The following is a 17,492-nucleotide window of genomic DNA, read 5'->3' as shown; positions in this document are numbered from 1 at the left end:
GGGATAGCAGGATGGGTTGGCAGATGGTATCTGTCTCATTTGCAGGTGGGCCTGGAGTTGGTGGGGGAGAGAATTCTTAGTAAATGCTATGAAAATCCTCATTCCTCCCATGCTCCTCCAGTGATTAGCAGGCCTTCAGTTAAGAAACACTGTGTAGTATTCTCTCTCTCTTTTTTTTTTTTTTTTTTTTTTTTTGAGACGGAGTCTCACTTGTTGCCCAGGCTGGAGTGCAGGGGCATGATCTTGGCTCATTGCAACCTCCATCTCTTGGGTTCAAGTGATTCTCCTGCCTCAGCCTCCTGAGTAGCTGGGATTTCAGGCCACCACACCCAGCTAGTTTTTATATTTTTAGTAGAGATGGGGCTTTTGCCATGTTGGCCTGTCTGGTCTTGAACTCCTGACCTCAGGTGATCCGCCTGCCTTGGCCTCCCAAAGTGCTGGGATTACAGGGATTAGCCACCACGCCCAGCCAGTATTATCTCTCTTAAAGTGCAAATACCTGGAGGTTAAGGAATGCAAAATATTTAACTTTCAGAACTACATTGCTGAGTGGACTTAGTGGATGTCATCCGTTCATCTGTCCGTCCATCCATCCATCCATCCATTCATGTATCCATCCATTTATCCATCCATTCATCCATTCATATATCCATTCATCCATCCATTCATATATCCATCCATCCATCCATGTATCCATCCATTTGACACAAATTTATTAAATGCCTACTCTGTGGCAGACATAGGGTTTACAAAGATGAATGTATTATGGTTCCTGCTTGACCTGGAAGTCATAATCTAGTTAGGGGAGAGAGACAAGTAAATTGATGTTTACCGCACAGGGTGATAAGTGCGATGATTGGTGGAGCTCTGCACAGGGGCTCTGGGAGGTTTGCTATATGGGAGCTATGGGAACTTACAGAAGGGCATTAAATCAGACTAGAGGAAGAGCAGTCTGAGAAGGCTTCCTGGCAGAGGTGATATCTGAACAGAGTTTTGAAGGATGAGTAGGCATTGGCCAGAAGCGGCCAGAGAAAGGAAAAGAGAGGAGCATTCCAGGCAAAGAGAAACACACCTGGGAAGGTGCCACATAGTGTAACTCCAGGTAGAAGAGGAGGTTGAAGGAAAGGATATGCGTGGGCCAATAAGGCTGAGAGATGGACGTGGTTCAACCAGGAAAGGCTTTGCGGGGTGAGGCTCAGGAGTTTGAAACATAGCTTATGGATAGTGGGAAGCCATGGGAGAGTTTTTGTTTGTTTGTTTGTTTTGGTTTGGTTTTTGCTCTTGCTTAGGCTGGAGTGCAGTGGCATGATCTTGGTTCGCTGCAACCTCTGGCTCCCAGGTTCAAGTGATTCTCCTGCCTCCGCTTCTTGAGTAGCTGGGATTTCAGGCCCACACCACCACACCCTGCTAATTTTTGTATTTTTAATAAAGATGTGTTTTTACCATGGTCGCCAACTCCTGACCTTGTGACCTGCCCGTTTCGGCCTCCCCAGAGTGCTGGGATTACAGGCATGAGCCACTGAGCCTGGCCAGAAGAGTCTTTAAGCAAGAAAGAGATGTGATCCAAGATCTCCATGAAAATAATCCTTTGCACTGTGGGTATGGAGGGTCGCTTCAATCTAGGCAGAGCCTCAGGTAAGTTGCAAGAAATTGCAGTGAGATGAGATGAGGGTTGGCATGAAGGTGTAGGCAGTGTGGTTGGGGAGAAGGCCCCCAGCAACATTCAGAGTCCTTTCTGCCGGCCCTCAGGGCAGCCAGACCACAGAGAGCATCAGGGAAAGGCAGCACTGCCCAGCAGGGAAGGTAGGGAAAGTGAGATCAGGAGGGCTGGAACATGCTGAGGGCCAGCTCTGAGCCTCGGGACTCTTTCTCTTCCACGAAAGAGAAAGTGGTGTAACCTTATCAACCCTTTGCTTCCCAGGCTATTCCCATTTAGAGCAAAGCTCAGAAACAAAACAACTCAAATTCTGAACTTGCAATTTTTGAACACCTTGGAGATACACACTACAGCTATTATTAAAATACGTATGTTCCCCTCTCTTATCCACATCTCTGACGGAGACCACTGCTGGCTTTTAGGGTGCCTTCCTTTGATTTTTATTTTTTGTTTTTGTTGTTTTGTGTTTTTTAAGAGTCTTGCTATGTTGCCCAGGGTGGACCTGAACTCCTGGTCTCAAGTGATCCTCCTGGCCTGGCCTCCCAAGTAGCTGGGACTACAGGCATGTGCCACCACACCCAGCTTCTTCCTTTGAATTTAAATAAGTTACCTGGGAGGACCAATTAGAAATGGGGGCTCCTTTCTCAAGGACTGTTGCAGTGGAGATGGGGTTTTACTATGTTGGTAAGTGTAGAGGGCACTGGATTTGAGCTCAAGTCAAGCCCGGCCCATGTACCTTGCGTGTAGCCCAACTGTGGCAGCTTCTGCTTCCCGTCTAGACTCATAACTGCTCCCCATCCCTAGCTGGAGGAGCGCCTGACTTCCTTCCCCTTCCCTTTGGATTCTGTGTCATGAAAGCCCAAGGGACAGACCTGGCAGTCCAGATTCCTCTGTGGCAGCTGGCAGAGGCAGCAGCCTAGAACACAATACCATCATCTTTGCCCCGTCATGAGGGATAACTTTTAGGACTGGAGGAGCTTTAGTGGCTGAAAACCGTGGGGTTAAGATTGGGACCAGTGCCAACTTGCAAGGTTCTGGGGAATCCCTTAGAACCAGGGAATGCTCAGAAAAAAAAAATCTTTAAGCAGAGGCTGATCCATAACTTCTGGACAATGACGTAGGAAAGCTCTAGAGTCCTGGAGGTGGGCCTGGAAAGTGTTTGGGAAAAGGGGGTGATGTGGAGCCTCCGGGCAACAGCCTGGTCAGGACATGGCAGTGGACAGTGAGCGCAAATGCAGACCCTGCTCCCGGCCCGGAGGGGAAGGAGAACCTGAGCTGACCTCGCTGGGCTGTGAGGGAAGTGGCATTTCGTTAGGGGAAGCCAGGTTTCATCTTCAGCAGGAGGTGGAAGATGCGTAAAAACAAAAGCAAACGAAGGTAAAGAGTAACCGCTGTGTTTTGTAAGTTAAACTCTCAGCACTCCAGCCTGGGCGACAGAGTGAGACCCTGTCTGAAAAAAAAAAAAAAAAAGACCCAATAAAGTGTATAGAGAGGGTCCTGTTTGCAGCCAAGGGTGCTGATGGGAACAAGCGTATGTGCTGGAGACTGTCCGTGCTGAGTACAGCTGCTCTTAGGAAGGAGAAGGGATGACACAGTCCAGACTGTCAAGGGCCTTGGATACCAGTGTTGAGAGTACTTAAAACTTTTTTTTTTTTTGAGACAGTCTCCCTCTGTCGCCCAGGCTGGAGAGCGGTGATGCAGTCTTGGCTCACTGGAACCTCCACCTCCCAGGTTCAAGCAATTCTCCTGCCTCAGCCTCCCGAGTAGCTGCGACTGTAGGTGTGCACCACCATGTGCAGCTAATTTTTGTATTTTCAGTAGAGATGGGTTTTCACCATGTTGGCCAGGTGTTGGTCTCGAACTCCTGACCTCACGTGATCCACCTGCCTTGGCCTCCCCAAGTGCTGGGATTGCAGGCATGAGCCACCATGCCCGGCCGAGAGTACCTAACACTTTCTTTTCCTGACCACTTTTAATTCATCTTTGGCATTTGGGCCCATTCACTGGTCAGGGTTTCTTTTGTCCAGTCGTATCCCGCTGCCCTGCAAGCGGCAGACGTTTAGTTCACACTGGTCCAAGCATAAGGGGGAAAAGAATAATATATTTGCTCCTGGAATTAAAAGAAAAGTCTAGGGGTAATGGTTCTAGGTATAGTTGGGTCCAAATGAATGTTGCCATGACTCAGTTTCTCTCTCCTTCTTAGTTCCCCTTTCTTCTGTGTGAGATTCTCTCTTAGGGAATGTCTTCGCACGTGGGGCCAAGCAGGTAGCCAGCATGTCCAGACTTTCATTTCCACCAGCCCAGGAATTCTAGTGGGAAGACAGCTTATCTTTCTCAGGAATTCCAAGGAAATTTCTGGAATTGGCTCCAACTGAATTGGCTTCTTCCTGTTCCCATCCCTGAACCAATCACTGTGGCTTGGGGGACGTAATATACGACTTGGACGGTGCTCACCACTGATCTAAGAGGTGGGGCTGGCTTCACCCATATCTCTCAGCCTGATATTGGAGGAGGGGTAGTTCCCAGTGGAAGATCTGGGCATTCCTACTAAGAAAGGCAGGAGTCAGTTGGGCAGACGAAACAAAAACTGTCCGTTGTATCTTTGTGACTGTATCATCACTGAAGGCTGACCACAGGTATTTGTTGTAATTGATGTTCTAGCTCGTCTGATCTTGCAGGATGGAGCAAGCCCTTCTTTCTGTCATCAGCTTGGATGGTGGAATTTCATGGCATGCTGAGACATAAGCAATGGCCCAGTGGGACTTAGAGGGATTCTGCTTGCATGGGAACATGGCCAGAGTTTTCATCTCCACAGGGGCTGTGGGCAGTGTCCTTGAGGAGTGGTGAACTAGGGTAGGACGCTTGGCGGAAGGGAGTTCTTTTGAGGCCTGCTGATGCTTAGAGTCAGGAAGGGGCAGCTCTGGGGTTCTGGCTCCTCTGTCAATTTGCAGCAAAGCTGGCAGATGGAATGGGATTGCCACCTGATTTGGGAGGCAGCTCTAGGCCTCGTGGAATTACAGGAAGACTGCGTCTCAGAAGATGAAAGGAAGGCTCCATGGTGAGGGAGGACTTTCCAGGGACATATCTGTCCCAGCACTGTGGCCGATCATTTCCATGATCTTGATCTTCATTCAATCTCCTTTTCAGGAGGAGGACTGTGTTGGGAAGTAGGGGTGACCTCTTTCTAGGGCAGAGGTTCTCAGAGTTTGTTTTGTAAAGGAATTATGGGTCAGAGCCAGGGACATCTAATTAAATATGTACCTCCAGCCCCTCTGCTAGGGAATTGGCTTCAGCAAATCTAAGGTAGGTGGGATACAGGATTCTGCATTCTGAATAAGCTAGCACCCAGAGGTTCTGATGAGGCTGGCTCAGGGAATACCCTTTGAGATCCACCTCTCGAGGCTGGAGTATCTGAGGCCAAGGGTGTAAGCCAGACTCCAGTATTGAGACAGGGTCCGTATGATAAAGCTGAGGGGACCGCTTGAGCTCAGAGACAGGGCAGAGCCGAATGTTTACGTGCGTCCCTTGGTTAGCACTGGCGCGGGTGTTGGTGCCTTGGACTACGAGGTGCTGAGGACCATAGAGAGAGATGCCATGTCATGCTGGGTCACACTTGCATCTGCTGACTCCCTGCTTTCTCTGCAATGGAACCCCCTTTGACTGACTTCATTGTGTTTATATCCAATAATCCTTTCTTAACAATAGTGTTCATTGTGTAGGACATGCTGACTTGTTTAAAAAATGTTTAGACTGATTGTATACATATGGACAGTGCATTCTTAAGTAGAATTTAACACATTTTGCAACTGTTAAAGCCACCCTGACACAGAATATCTCAGTGAAACAGAGGAGTTAGTTCCTGGTGTAAATGCGGATGGTGAAGGAATAAGAGGAAGGACAGAACGGGGGCAGACAGGGGTGGAGCCGGCGTGGGAGTGAGATAGTGGGGGTGATGGGGCGAGTATTTGCCTATAGGGTTATGATTAGTGTTACAGGAGGCAGGGAGTTCAGAGGCGTGGAGTTCTAGGGAAAGGGTCAGCCACAAGGGAGTTGGGCTGGGTGAAATATTCTGAGTTGGTGAAGTTTAGGGACTAGAGGAGCTTGTAGAACTTATCAAAGTAGTGTAGGTAAGTCGAATGCTCGAGTGTCATCTCCAGGCTCTAGGCCCTAGACTCGGGAGTGTGATAGGCGTTCCCTAGTGGGGGTGAGGGCCTCATCCTCCAGGGATGCTTGATAATTCTTGGAGGCACAGATTCTTAACAAAAGCAAGTGCAAAGGGACTAGGAAGGACAAGTTGATTGATCGATTCATTCAATCACTCACTCTCTCTAGGGACCGTCTCTCCTTGGTGGTGGGCACTGCTCTGGCCCCTAGATACAGTGCTGAGCATGGTGCACCCTCACTCAGCTGGCATTCTAGTGGGTGACAATAGTTAACAAATAGATATGTAATATAATTTTAGGGTGTGTGGAGCCATGAAAAAAAGTAAAGGAAGCGAAGAGGTGAGGGCAATTTCAGATTTGGGGGAGTGTCGGGGAGAGCCTCTCTGAGAAGGTGATGGTTGACAGAGACCTGAGGGAGGCAACCCGGTAGACACTGCAGAGGCGGGCAGCCAGGCCTGACTTCATGCTAGGAGATTGTTGGGCCTGTGGATATTTCATGACTGTGTGGGAGACAAGCTCACTGGCTCAGGCTCTATTTTGGGGTCAGCACTGACTCACCACCCAAGTGTTAGGCAGCTGGTACACGGCTGTGGGGTTGTTTCTGCTGTAAAATGAGGATCCTCCTAGCTACCCCTGTTCTACAAGAATCTCATGAGAATTGGTCAGTGTCTTTCTAGAAAGTGTTTTTATTACATAACGTCTTGCATGTATGCCACGAGGTACGTTGTTAGCCACCAATCCAGCTGTCTTCTCAGAGAGCAAAGTTTGGGCTGGTCTACCGAGTGCTGACACTGAGCTGACCCACTAGAAAAGGCCTTGAACACCTGCTGATTTTTGTTGGGGTTACTACTTGTGGGGGTCTGTCCTGCAGACTTTGACTTAGTAGGAGTACTCCTACTAAAAGAGGCAGGAGTCAGTTGGGCAGACGAAACAATAAATGTCCATTGTATCTTTGTGATTGTATCGTCACTGAAGCCTGACCACAGATATTTGTTGTAATTGATGTTCTAGCTCGTCTGATCTTGCAGGATGGAACAAGCCCTTCTTTCTGTCATCAGCTTGGATGGTGGCGTTTCATGGCATGCTGAGACATCAGCAATGGCCCAGTGGGACTTAGAGGGATTCTGCTTGCATGGGAACATGGCCAGAGTTTTCATCTCCACAGGGCTGTGGGCAGTGTTCTTGAGGAGTACACTGACATACAGATGTTATGTTTTGCTAGTTTGGCTGAGGGACTGAGTGGTTTATAAGTCTCACTGGAGAGTGCTGTAAACAGCTGCAACTGCCAGCCTTCCTTAGGTAGTGAGACTTGCACTTTGGGAGGCCGAGGAAGGAGGATCTCCTGAACCCTAGCATTCAACACCAGCCTGGGCAACAGAGTGAGACCTTGTCTCTACAAAAATTAAAGAAAAAATTATCTGGGTGTGGGTATCTATAGTCCTAGCTACTGGGGAGCCTGAGGCAAGAGGGTCGCTGGAGCCCAGGAAGAGAGAGAGAGAGAGAGAGAGAGAGAGAGAGAGAAAGAGAAAGAGAAAGAGAGAAGGAAGGGAGGGAGGGAGGAGATTATTGATTTCCAGAGTCCAGAAAAAATAAGAAAGAAAGAGAGAAACTGATCATTGATTTTCAGAGATAAATAGGAGGTGTGGGATAGAGAGGAGGAGCACAACTGAGATGGAGTCCTAGCGCTGGGAATCTCATCACCAGAGCTCCACCTGGGCCTTCACGTTTCACTTGGCTGGGAGTTAATGGCTCCCTAAGGCACATGTTCATGTGTCTGTAGCTCAGAAAGTCCAGTGACAAATGTTTGGAGACGTTCCCTAGCTGTGTGGCTACTGCCTCAATTAGTACATTTTCTGACAAAAGGCTTCCACATTGACACAGCCTCCCAGCTCTTTTTGGGTTCATTTGATATTTGACTCCAGTGGCGCCCATCACCTACAAACAAAAGTGAGAACACATCTGTTAAAAACGTTCTCTGCGAGTCCTGCCTTTGCTCCTCAACCTTCGGTGGCTACCATTGCTCACCGAGTGAAAACCTAACTCCCCCTCCGGTGCCTCCGCAGGCAGGCTCCAGCGTATCTTGCCAGACCGTCTTCTCATCTGTCTCTCTCATGTCTCCTGAGCTCTAACTGATGCACATATCTGCTAGTTTCTCTACGTGTTGAAATGGAAGTCCTAGTGTTGGAAATTCCATCACCAGGGGCCTTCGCTGACTTTCAGTGACTTGGCTGGGTGATAATGGCTCCCTAAGGCACCTATCAGATGCTACATACCTGCTAGTTTCTCTACTGTCCAATGCTCTTGCACCCTTATGGCTTTACTCACTGTGCATTTTACCTAGAAATCCTACCCACAGGCTTCACATTTCAGAATTTTCCTTCTCCATGAGCAGCCACTCCAGGCCTCCACCGCACTTTGTAGCTCATGGCCCTTGTAGACTGTTATTTCGGCATCAATGCCCTTGCTGGGTTGTGAACTGTGAGGGTCTGGGGTGGGTAGAGACTGCCAGTATTAGTCAGCTTGGGCTGCCATAACAAAAACCTTAGAGTGTGTGGCTTAAACAGCAGGAATGTTTATTTCCTCACAGTTCTGTGGAGTCTGGAAATCTAGCATGAAGTTGCTAGCATGATCTGGTTTCTGGCGAGGGCTTCCTTCCTGGCTTGCAGACGGCCACTTTCTCACTGTGTCCTCACATGGCCTTTTCTCAGTGCGTGAGCAGACGTGGTGGGGTGCGTGTGGAACCTCTCTCTTCTTATAAGGACACTAATCCTTTCAAATTGAGACCCATCCTTGTGATCTCATTTCCCTTTAATTACCTCCTAAAGATCTTATCTCCGAATACAGTCACATTAGGGGTTAGGGCTTCAACATATGAATTTTGTGGGGGACATAATTCAACCCATGACATTCTGTACTTGGCCCCCAAATTCATGTCCTTCTTATATGCAAAATACATTCGTTACATCCCAGCAGCTTCCCAAGTCTTAATTTATCCCAGCATCAACTCTGAAGTCCAAATTCTTGTCTAAATATCATCTAGATCAGATATGGGTGAGACTTGAAGTACAAATCCTCCTGAAGCAAAACTCCTCACCAGCTGTGAATCTGTGGAACAAGACAAGTTATATGCTTCTAAGATACGATAACGGGGCAAGTGCGGGATAGACATTCCCGTTCCAAAAGGGAGAAATGCGAAAGAAGAAGTGATGTGTCCCAAGAAAGCCCAGAACCCAGGAGATAAAGTCCAGTAGAGTTTAAGGCTTCAGAATAACCTTTTAGGTTTGTCCTCCCTTCCAGCCTGCTGAGGTGGCATGCCACCTCCATGGCTGTAGGTGTGAGTCCTGCCAACAACCCCTCCCCCAACTCCCAGGCATCGCATGGAGGCTATCTGGCTTCTTGAACTGAGGCAGTGGCCCTGATTATTTCTGAATCACCCTTACGGTAATTTTTCCCTCTTAGAGAATAGTGCGGGCCAGGCGAGGTGGCTCACGCCTGTAATCCCAGCACTTTGGGAGGCTGAGGTGGGTGGATCACTGGACATCAGGAGTTTGAGACCAGCCTGGCCAACATAGCGAAACCCTATCTCCACTAAAAATGTAAAAATTAGTCAGGCGTGCTGGCAGGCGCCTATAATCCCAGCTACTCTGGAGGCTGAGGAAGGAAAATCGCTTGAACTTGAGAGGCAGAGGTTGCAGGGAGCCGAGATGGCGCCACTGTACTCCAGCCTGGGCGACAGAGTGAGACTGTGTCTCAAAAAATAAAAATAGTGCATGTTCACAGCTGAGTACCTCATTGTTTTTTGCTGTGAGATCCAAGAAGTCTGACAGCCTTCCTTCAATTGTCTTGTCTCTTCCCCTTCAGTTCAAACCGGCAGTGTTTCTGTTCCTATAATTCCATAAGCATTTTATTAAGTGATGATCCAGCCACATTTTTGGTGTTCACTTCAGAAAATGCTTCCTCATTTTTCTCAGTATGGATAGGCCGAGAATTTTCCAACGCTTTGATTTTTGGTTCCCTTTTGCCTACACATTGTTTTTCTAATTCATCCCTCTCCCAGGAGGAAAGAAGCTGCTTCTTCCACGTTTGCTCAGAAGTACCCTCAGCTAACTACCCAGCTTCGTTGTTTGCAAGTCCCACCGCTTGCAACACAGCAGAGCACAGTTTAGTCCAGACTTTGCCACTTTATAACAAGGATCAGTTTTCCTCCAGTTTCCAATACAAGTTCCTCATTTCCATTTGAGACCTCACCAGAATGACCTTTAATACCCATATTTCTGCCAACATTCTATTCATGGCAATCTAGACTTTTTCTAGCATTCACCTCAAAACCTCCTCTAACCTCTACCCAATTCTCAGTTCCAACGCCGTTTTCACATTTTGTAGGTGTCTGTGACAGCAGCACCCCACTTCTCAGGACCAAAATGTGCCTTATTCAGCTTGGGTTGCCGTAACAAAACACCATAGACTGGATGGATTCGCCATGTTTACATTGATTTTTCTCACAGTTCTGGATGCTGAAAGTCCGAGACTGGGGTGCTAGCATGGGCGGGCGCTAGGGAAGTCCCTGTCCTGGCTTGCAGATGGCCACCTCCTCACTGAGTCCTCATATGGGGCAGAGCGATCGCGCAGGAGAATTCTAGTCTCTCTTCCTCTCCTTATAAGAAGTCAGTCCTATCTGATTAGGACCTCAACCCTAGGACCTCATTTTTCTTAATTACCTCCTAAAACCCCTATTTGCAAATAGAGTCACACTGGGGCATTGGGGGTTAGAGTTTCTTGTCTTTTTTTTTTTTTTTTTTTTTTTGAGACAGAGTCTTGCTCTGTTGCCCAAGCTAGAGTGCAGTGGCTGAATTTCAGCTCACTACAACCTCTGCCTCCTGGGTTCAAGCCATTAGCCACACCTGGCTCATTTTTGTATTGTTTTAGAGATAGCGTTTCACCGTGTTGGCCAGGCTGCTCTTGAGCTCCTGACTTCAACTGATCCACCCACGTCGGCCTCCCAAAGTGCTGGGATGACAGGCATGAGCCACCAGGCCCAGCTCTAGAGTTTCAACATACAAATTTGTGGGCACACAGTTCAGTCCAGAGTACTGTCTAGAAGAAGATTTAAATCTCTTCCAGCACTACCTAGATAGGTGCTTTGCAAATGCGTGGTCAACTGAAAGATGTGGAATTACAGAGCCTCCAAGGAGTTGTTTTTATAAGCTGTGCTGCCCCAGCTTATTAAGGGATTGCTGAGGTCTCACAGCCACTGGGAGGGCATGCAAGAGTGAACAGGATTTTGTGGGAGTGGGACTAAAGGAGCTGTCTCAGCTGTATCTTATTAAAGACTGGCCTCATGGGGTGAGAATGTCATGAGGCTGTTGTTCAGCCCATCTAATTCTTAATGCTAAGAACAATAATAATTATTCTGAGCATTTGGATTTGTTAAAATACACACACACACACACACACACACACACACACACACACACACAGAGTGAGGATTGTGAATTGTGTAACTGGCCATATTGTCTCTGATGCACTTAGTCAACCCACCTATAATGACAGTGTAGCAGCCACGTGGCAGGCATTGCTGGCCTCATTCACAGATTGCCTTCATGTTCCCACTCATGTTTTTCTATATTTTCCCTACCTACTTTTTTTTTTTTGAGGTGAAGTTTTGCTCTGACATCTAGGTTGGAGTGCAGTGGTATAGTCTTGGCTCACTGTAACCTCCGCCTCCTAGGTTTAAGCGATTATCCTGCCTCAGTCTCCCAAGTAATTGGAATTACAGGAGCGTGCCACCACACCTGGCTAATTTTTTCTATTTTTAGTGGAGACGGGGTTTCACCATGCTGGCCAGGCTGGCCTTGAACTCCTGACCTCAAGTGATCCTCCCAGAGTGCTGGGATTACAGGCATGAGCTCCCACGCCCGGCCCCCCACCTACTTTTAATTCATGCATTCTTGCTGTATTTTGGGTGCCATTCAGGTTTCCAGAATTCCAGAAATCTTTTCAGAGCATGGTTAGGTTATATACACTTTAGCAACGTTTTTTTCTGACACGGAATCTCATGCTGTCGCCCAGACTGGAGTACAGTGGCATGATCTCAGCTCACTGCAACCCCTGCCTCCTGGGTTCAAGTGATTTTCCTGCCTTAGCCTCCCGAGTAGCTGGGATTACAGGCATGTGCCACCATGCCCAGCTAATTTTTGTGTTTTTAGTAGACAGGTTTCACCATGTTGATCAGGCTGGTCTCGGACTCCTGACCTGGTGATCCGCCTGCCTCGGCCTCTCAAAGTGCTGGGATTACAGGTATGAGCCACCATGCCCGGCCTACATACACTTTAAAAATAAATAAAATTGCTCACGCATTTCCTGGGAAGGGCCAACAGTTTAAATGTCAAAGTCGAAGAAGTACGATAAATTCACGTCTGAGCCTTGTATGGGGTTAAAAAAAAATCTCTCTCTCTTTTGTTTAACTTTGGTTTTAAGCTCAGGGTATATATGCAGGTTTGTTATAAAGGTGAACTTATGTCATGGGGAGTTGTACAGATTATTTCATCACCCAGGTATTAAGCCTAGTACTCATTATTTTTCCTGATCCTCTGCCTCCTCCCTCCCTCCACCCTCCGATAGGACTCAGTGTGTCCTGTTCCCCTCTATGTGTCCACTTGTGCTCATCGTTTAGCTCCTACTTGTAAGTGAGAACATGAGGTATTTGGTTTTCTGCTCTTGGGTTAGTTTGCTAAGGATAATGGCCCCCAGCTCCTTCCATATCCTTGCGAAGGCATGATCTTGTTCTTTTTTATGGCTGCATAGTATTTCATGGTGTTCATGCAACACCGTGGTGTTTTCTTTATCCAGTCTACCACCAGTGACCATTTGGGTTGATTCTATGTCTTTGCTATTGTGAATAGTGCTGCAATGAACATACGCACATGTGTCTTTATGGAAGAATGATTTATAGTCCTTTGGATCCTAATCCTTACAATAAACTTAAAAAATAGCTATTAAAATCCCCATTCCAGATAAGAGAACTGAAGGTCATGGAGATTAAATAACCTGTCCAACTCTGGGGTTGGTGGAGCTGGTGTTCAAATCCTGGTGCATCGGATGTAATAGAACCTACACCCTGTTTCCCTGCTTCCACGATGGAGGCTAAGTATCTGGAAGTCCAGTCCTGGGGAGGGAGCAGGAAAGGCAGAATCCAGAGGTGAGATGGAGTCCTGGAATGAGGGAATTCAGGGCTCCCACATGCATATGGGAACCACGGACATGAGGTTCAGCGTCTGGGGTGAGGCAGCTGCAGCGCCACTGGCATTTCTGCAGGTATCGCGGCCTCAGCTGGCCAGGCCAGAATGCAGCTATTGTGAGAGTCAGAAGCCTGTTTGGGCGCTGGGGGAGGAAGAAAAGATGAAGCCTGGGGATCCTACAGTGCCCTCACATGAATCACCTGCACTTTGAGCCAATAAAAGCCAATAAAATAGATCTGGGACTGACTTTGGGGATCACAGTCGGGCATGGAATTCCATTCAGCTTGGTGAGTTCTGATGGAATGTCTGACGTGTAGGGGGTGCTGGGGAGCAGAGAGCCACCGGCCTAGGACCTGACCTTGGGAAACTCCCTGTTCCCTGAGGGCTGAGGAATCTGAAATGGGATCTCTTCAGGCCTGCAACCTCGGGTTCCGGTAGGATTCACATTCACACATTTTTCTTCCAGGGCCATGTTCTGCAATGATTTAAAGGAAAAGTATGAGAAGAGGATCATTATTAAGGGGGTTGATGCTGAGACCATGCACACTCTCCTGGACTACACGTACACCAGCAAGGCGCTGATCACCAAGCAGAACGTCCAGCGGGTCCTGGAGGCTGCTAACCTCTTCCAGGTGTGTGAACAAACTGGCTCAGTACTCTTCTGTGAAGCAGGTGAACGCAGTAGTTCTCCAGAAGCCAGGCCTGTGCCTGGGACAGGGACACCTACCCACCCACACACACACCCCTGCTTGCTGGGCTTGTGCTTACTTGAAAGCTAGAAGATGCTCATTTGGACATTTCCTGAGAGGTGGTGAGATGGGGCACTGACTCCTCAGTAAGGTGAAGCCAGGGGAGTGTGGTGCCCAGAACCTACGCTAGGGCCCTGACTCTAAAACCAATGACTACAATGTGCAGAAGCTTAATTGGGGCCGGTGGCTGCAGCCAGCACTTCCACGTACAGCTTCTAATTCACAGCGCAATCTGGGGAGGTGATTATTTCCCCCATTTTACAAGTGGGGAAAGGAAGGCGCATAGAGAAGAGTTGGCAAGGCTGTGACATGAACCCTGGGCTTGCTGAGTGCAGGGTCCACATGCTGGACGCCACACCACGCAGCTTCCTGGGCAGGAGGATTGAGGTCCTAGGGGAGGCAGGACCTTGCATGGTCAGCACTTGGTGGTGGCTGTGAAAGAAGGTCATTGAGAAGTAAGGGTGTCATAGAAGGTGAGGGAGAGGCCCATAGGATTCAGGTTTATTTTACAATCACGTGTATTGCTTCCATTCAACAATGTTTGCTCCAATCTGATTATAATCATTAGATATAGCTTCATAAAAGGCCCATAGATTATGTCAGTTGCACCCGCAGTTATCTCGGAGATCCCTTCCCAAGTTATCATGTTTGTTTAGGTCTGAGATTACACCACTGAACCTGATTCCACTGGATGAAGGCAGAGATTGTTGCATTGCCTGGATGTTGAGACTTATGCAAATCAGGGTCCAGGGATAGGCCAGGTCATTCCCAGAGACCAGGGCACACATCAGATCTGTTCCATGGTTTGGGATTTGGGGAGATAGCATCCACTTGGTTCATCAACAGGTTTGGGAGTTGAGGGGAGTGGAAAGTCAGTCCGGAAAGGTAGGGAATGAGGGGTCCAGGGTCTAAGACCTTTGGCCATGGGGTTAGCTTTGTTGAGGCTGGAGTCAGGGCAGGATTTATGAAATCTGGCAAAGAAGGAAGAGTGGACAGAGGAAGGAAAATCAACTGTGAACAAGCTCTGATGCATTCTGAGTGAGGGGTTGCTGCAATTCTAGTCAATTTCATGGGCTTAATTTCCCCCAGGACATCTTAAAGATGCAGAGCAAGTATCTCTGTAAATACTCACACACCGACGCCCTGTCTTTTCTCTGTCCTCACCTGCTTACGCCCTCAGCCTCACTGACTGGCAGGAAAACATTCCTTATTATGTGAAGAAGGGACTCACTCAGCACGTTCATGTCAGCAGCATCCTCTCGTCCCCTCCTTAGATTGCCACTACTCCAACAGTCTAACTTCAGGGAAATCCTTTCCATGCCAGAGGGTATGGGGTTTTTTTTCCTCCTAAACTTTCTAGAAAAGGCAAATATCCCCGCTTTTAACTGCCTCCCTGAAAAAGGCTCATACGTGGAGTGGAATCACCCCATTCACCATTGTTTAGTGAAGCCACAGCTACCATTGATATTTTCACACTAATCTGTACTGGGGCCCAGAGAGGGTTGCTAACTTGTTAAAAGAGAAGAAGTAGCACTGACAATAATGACAGTAATCACACTTGCTGCTTTACGTAAGGTTTTAACACTCAAGTAGATGCCCAGTGAATACAGATTTTATTCAGTGCTTATCCACATGCCTTGAGTAACGGAGCCGGGACTAGTAGTCACGTCTCTTGATTTTCCCACTAGCTGAAAGCAAGTCTTATACAATAAGCTAAGGAGAAATGCTTTGGTTTTCAAAATCCAGTTTTTAGTGTTTTTAATTGGAATAGCATTACAAACTTACTACAGAAAAATTAGAAACCCATACAAGTAAAAAGACGTAAAAATTACCTACAGTTCCTTCCTATCCACAGGCAATACAGCAGCTTCCTTGGTGTATACACTTATGTGGCCTCTCCTGTGCACTGACACGGACAGAGGCAGCTGGGAGGGTGGTTAATGACACAGCTTTGGGCTCAGCCTGCCTAGATTTAAATCCCAGCTCCACCACTCATGGTGAACTTTGCAAAAGTTTTTAATTTCTTTGTGCTCCAGTTTCCTTTTTGGTAAACCAGAATTAAAATAGAGCCCATTACACAGAATTGTTGTAATACTTATGGAATGTTTAAACAATGCTTGGTATATGATAAATGCTATATAAATGTTTATAATATTGCCTATTACATATCCTTTAGGAAACGTGTCACATTAGATACACTGTTTTTTTGTTTTGTTGTTTTGTTTTGAGACAAAGTTTCTCTCTTGTCGCCCAGCCTGGGGTGCAATGGCACAATCTCAGCTCGCTGCAACCTCTGCCTTCTGGGTTCAAGCCATTCTCCTGGCTCAGCCTCCCGAGTAGCTGGGATTCCATGTGTGTGCCACCATGCCCAGCTAATTTTTGTATTTTTAGTAGAGATGGGGTTGCACCATGTTGGCCAAGCTGGTCTTGAACTCCTGACCTCAGGTGATCCACCTGCCTCGACCTCCCAAAGTGCTGGTATTATAGGAGTGAGCCACCCACCCAGCCTGGATACACTGTTTTTAATCTATTTATTTTACCTACATTGTAATCACTTCTCATGCTAGATGCATTTCTGTAATGACACATTGCTGTAATGACATAATAGCTTAATGGAATTCAATAATATAATAATTTAGTGAATCAATTTCTGTGGCTGAAAGTTTAGGTTGTTTTCATTTCCTTCACATTTAAAACAATGTTTTCGTAACATCTTTTTACTTTTATTTTATATGGATGAGATAAATGTCCTAATAGAAGTAAAATGAACTAAGGACATAAATAGGTAATTTACAAAAGAGGAAAACCAGTTGGTACATGAATATATTTTTAAGTGCCAAACATCATTAGTAATCCAAAAGGTACATTGAGTCAACAATAAAATAACATTTGTGTATTATTTTGGCCAAGAGTGTGTACAATATAATGTGCAGTGTTTGCAAAGGTGAAGGAAAATAGAGACTTCCATTCATTGCTGGTAGAAGTATACATGGAAATCTCTTTCTGGAAGTCGCCTTGGAAATAGATGCTAAAAACTTTTGAAATGTACATGCTAAAGAAATGAGTACAAATATTCAAAGTAGTTGATATATATAACTTTGTAGTGGGTTGGATTGTGTCCTCTAGAAAGGTACATCCACGTCCCAACCCTGATTGCGGTGAGTGTGACCTTATTTGGAAATAGGGGCTTTGCAGATGTCACTGAGTTAAGGACCTTGAGATGAGTCCCTGTTGGATTTAGGGTGAGTCCTGAGTCCAGTGAGTGGTGTCCTTATAAAAGAAAGGAGGGGAGATTTGACACAGAGACACAGAAAGAAGGCCATAGTTGCCAAGCTTATGTTAATTTGTTAATGACAGTCCTAGGAGACTAATAAAAGCTTAAAAAGTCAACTATAGCTAAAAGCTTTAAAACAGTCTTTGTTCCCATGCCCTCTTCCAGTTCGCCCTTCTGGGGCAATTAATTTCACTTGTGTTCAGTATTTCTTTTATTTATTTCTGTAGTTCTGAGTTACTTGTGTATACTGCTGTCTCCTGATGCCTCGATTTTAGATAACGGATTCCCCTTTGTCCTCCTCTGTCTGAACTGGCTGCCCTCCAGGCCCGCCGCCAGCTGTCACCCTGGCTCTTTCCTTTGCTGTTATCCTGGCAGCTCCTTTTACCTATTTTGTATGTAAATTTTCTGTTC

At 46.9% G+C, this 17,492-nt stretch overlaps 1 protein-coding gene across 1 annotated transcript in view; it reads left to right on the top strand.

Moving 5' to 3' along the window:
* The window catches only part of KLHL6 (kelch like family member 6), a 63,743-nt gene that overhangs the window by 14,197 nt on the left and 32,054 nt on the right, over positions 1-17,492 (top strand). The window contains exon 2 of the mRNA XM_003926938.4: positions 13,525-13,690. Coding sequence (XP_003926987.1) covers positions 13,525-13,690 — 166 coding nt within the window. The remainder of the gene's footprint in view (positions 1-13,524; positions 13,691-17,492) is intronic.

This window comes from Saimiri boliviensis, chromosome 8 (assembly GCF_048565385.1).
Source record: "Saimiri boliviensis isolate mSaiBol1 chromosome 8, mSaiBol1.pri, whole genome shotgun sequence".
Lineage (NCBI taxonomy): Eukaryota > Metazoa > Chordata > Mammalia > Primates > Cebidae > Saimiri > Saimiri boliviensis.
The sequence above is the reverse complement of the archived record's forward strand: the minus strand, read 5'-3'. Positions and strand labels throughout refer to the sequence as shown.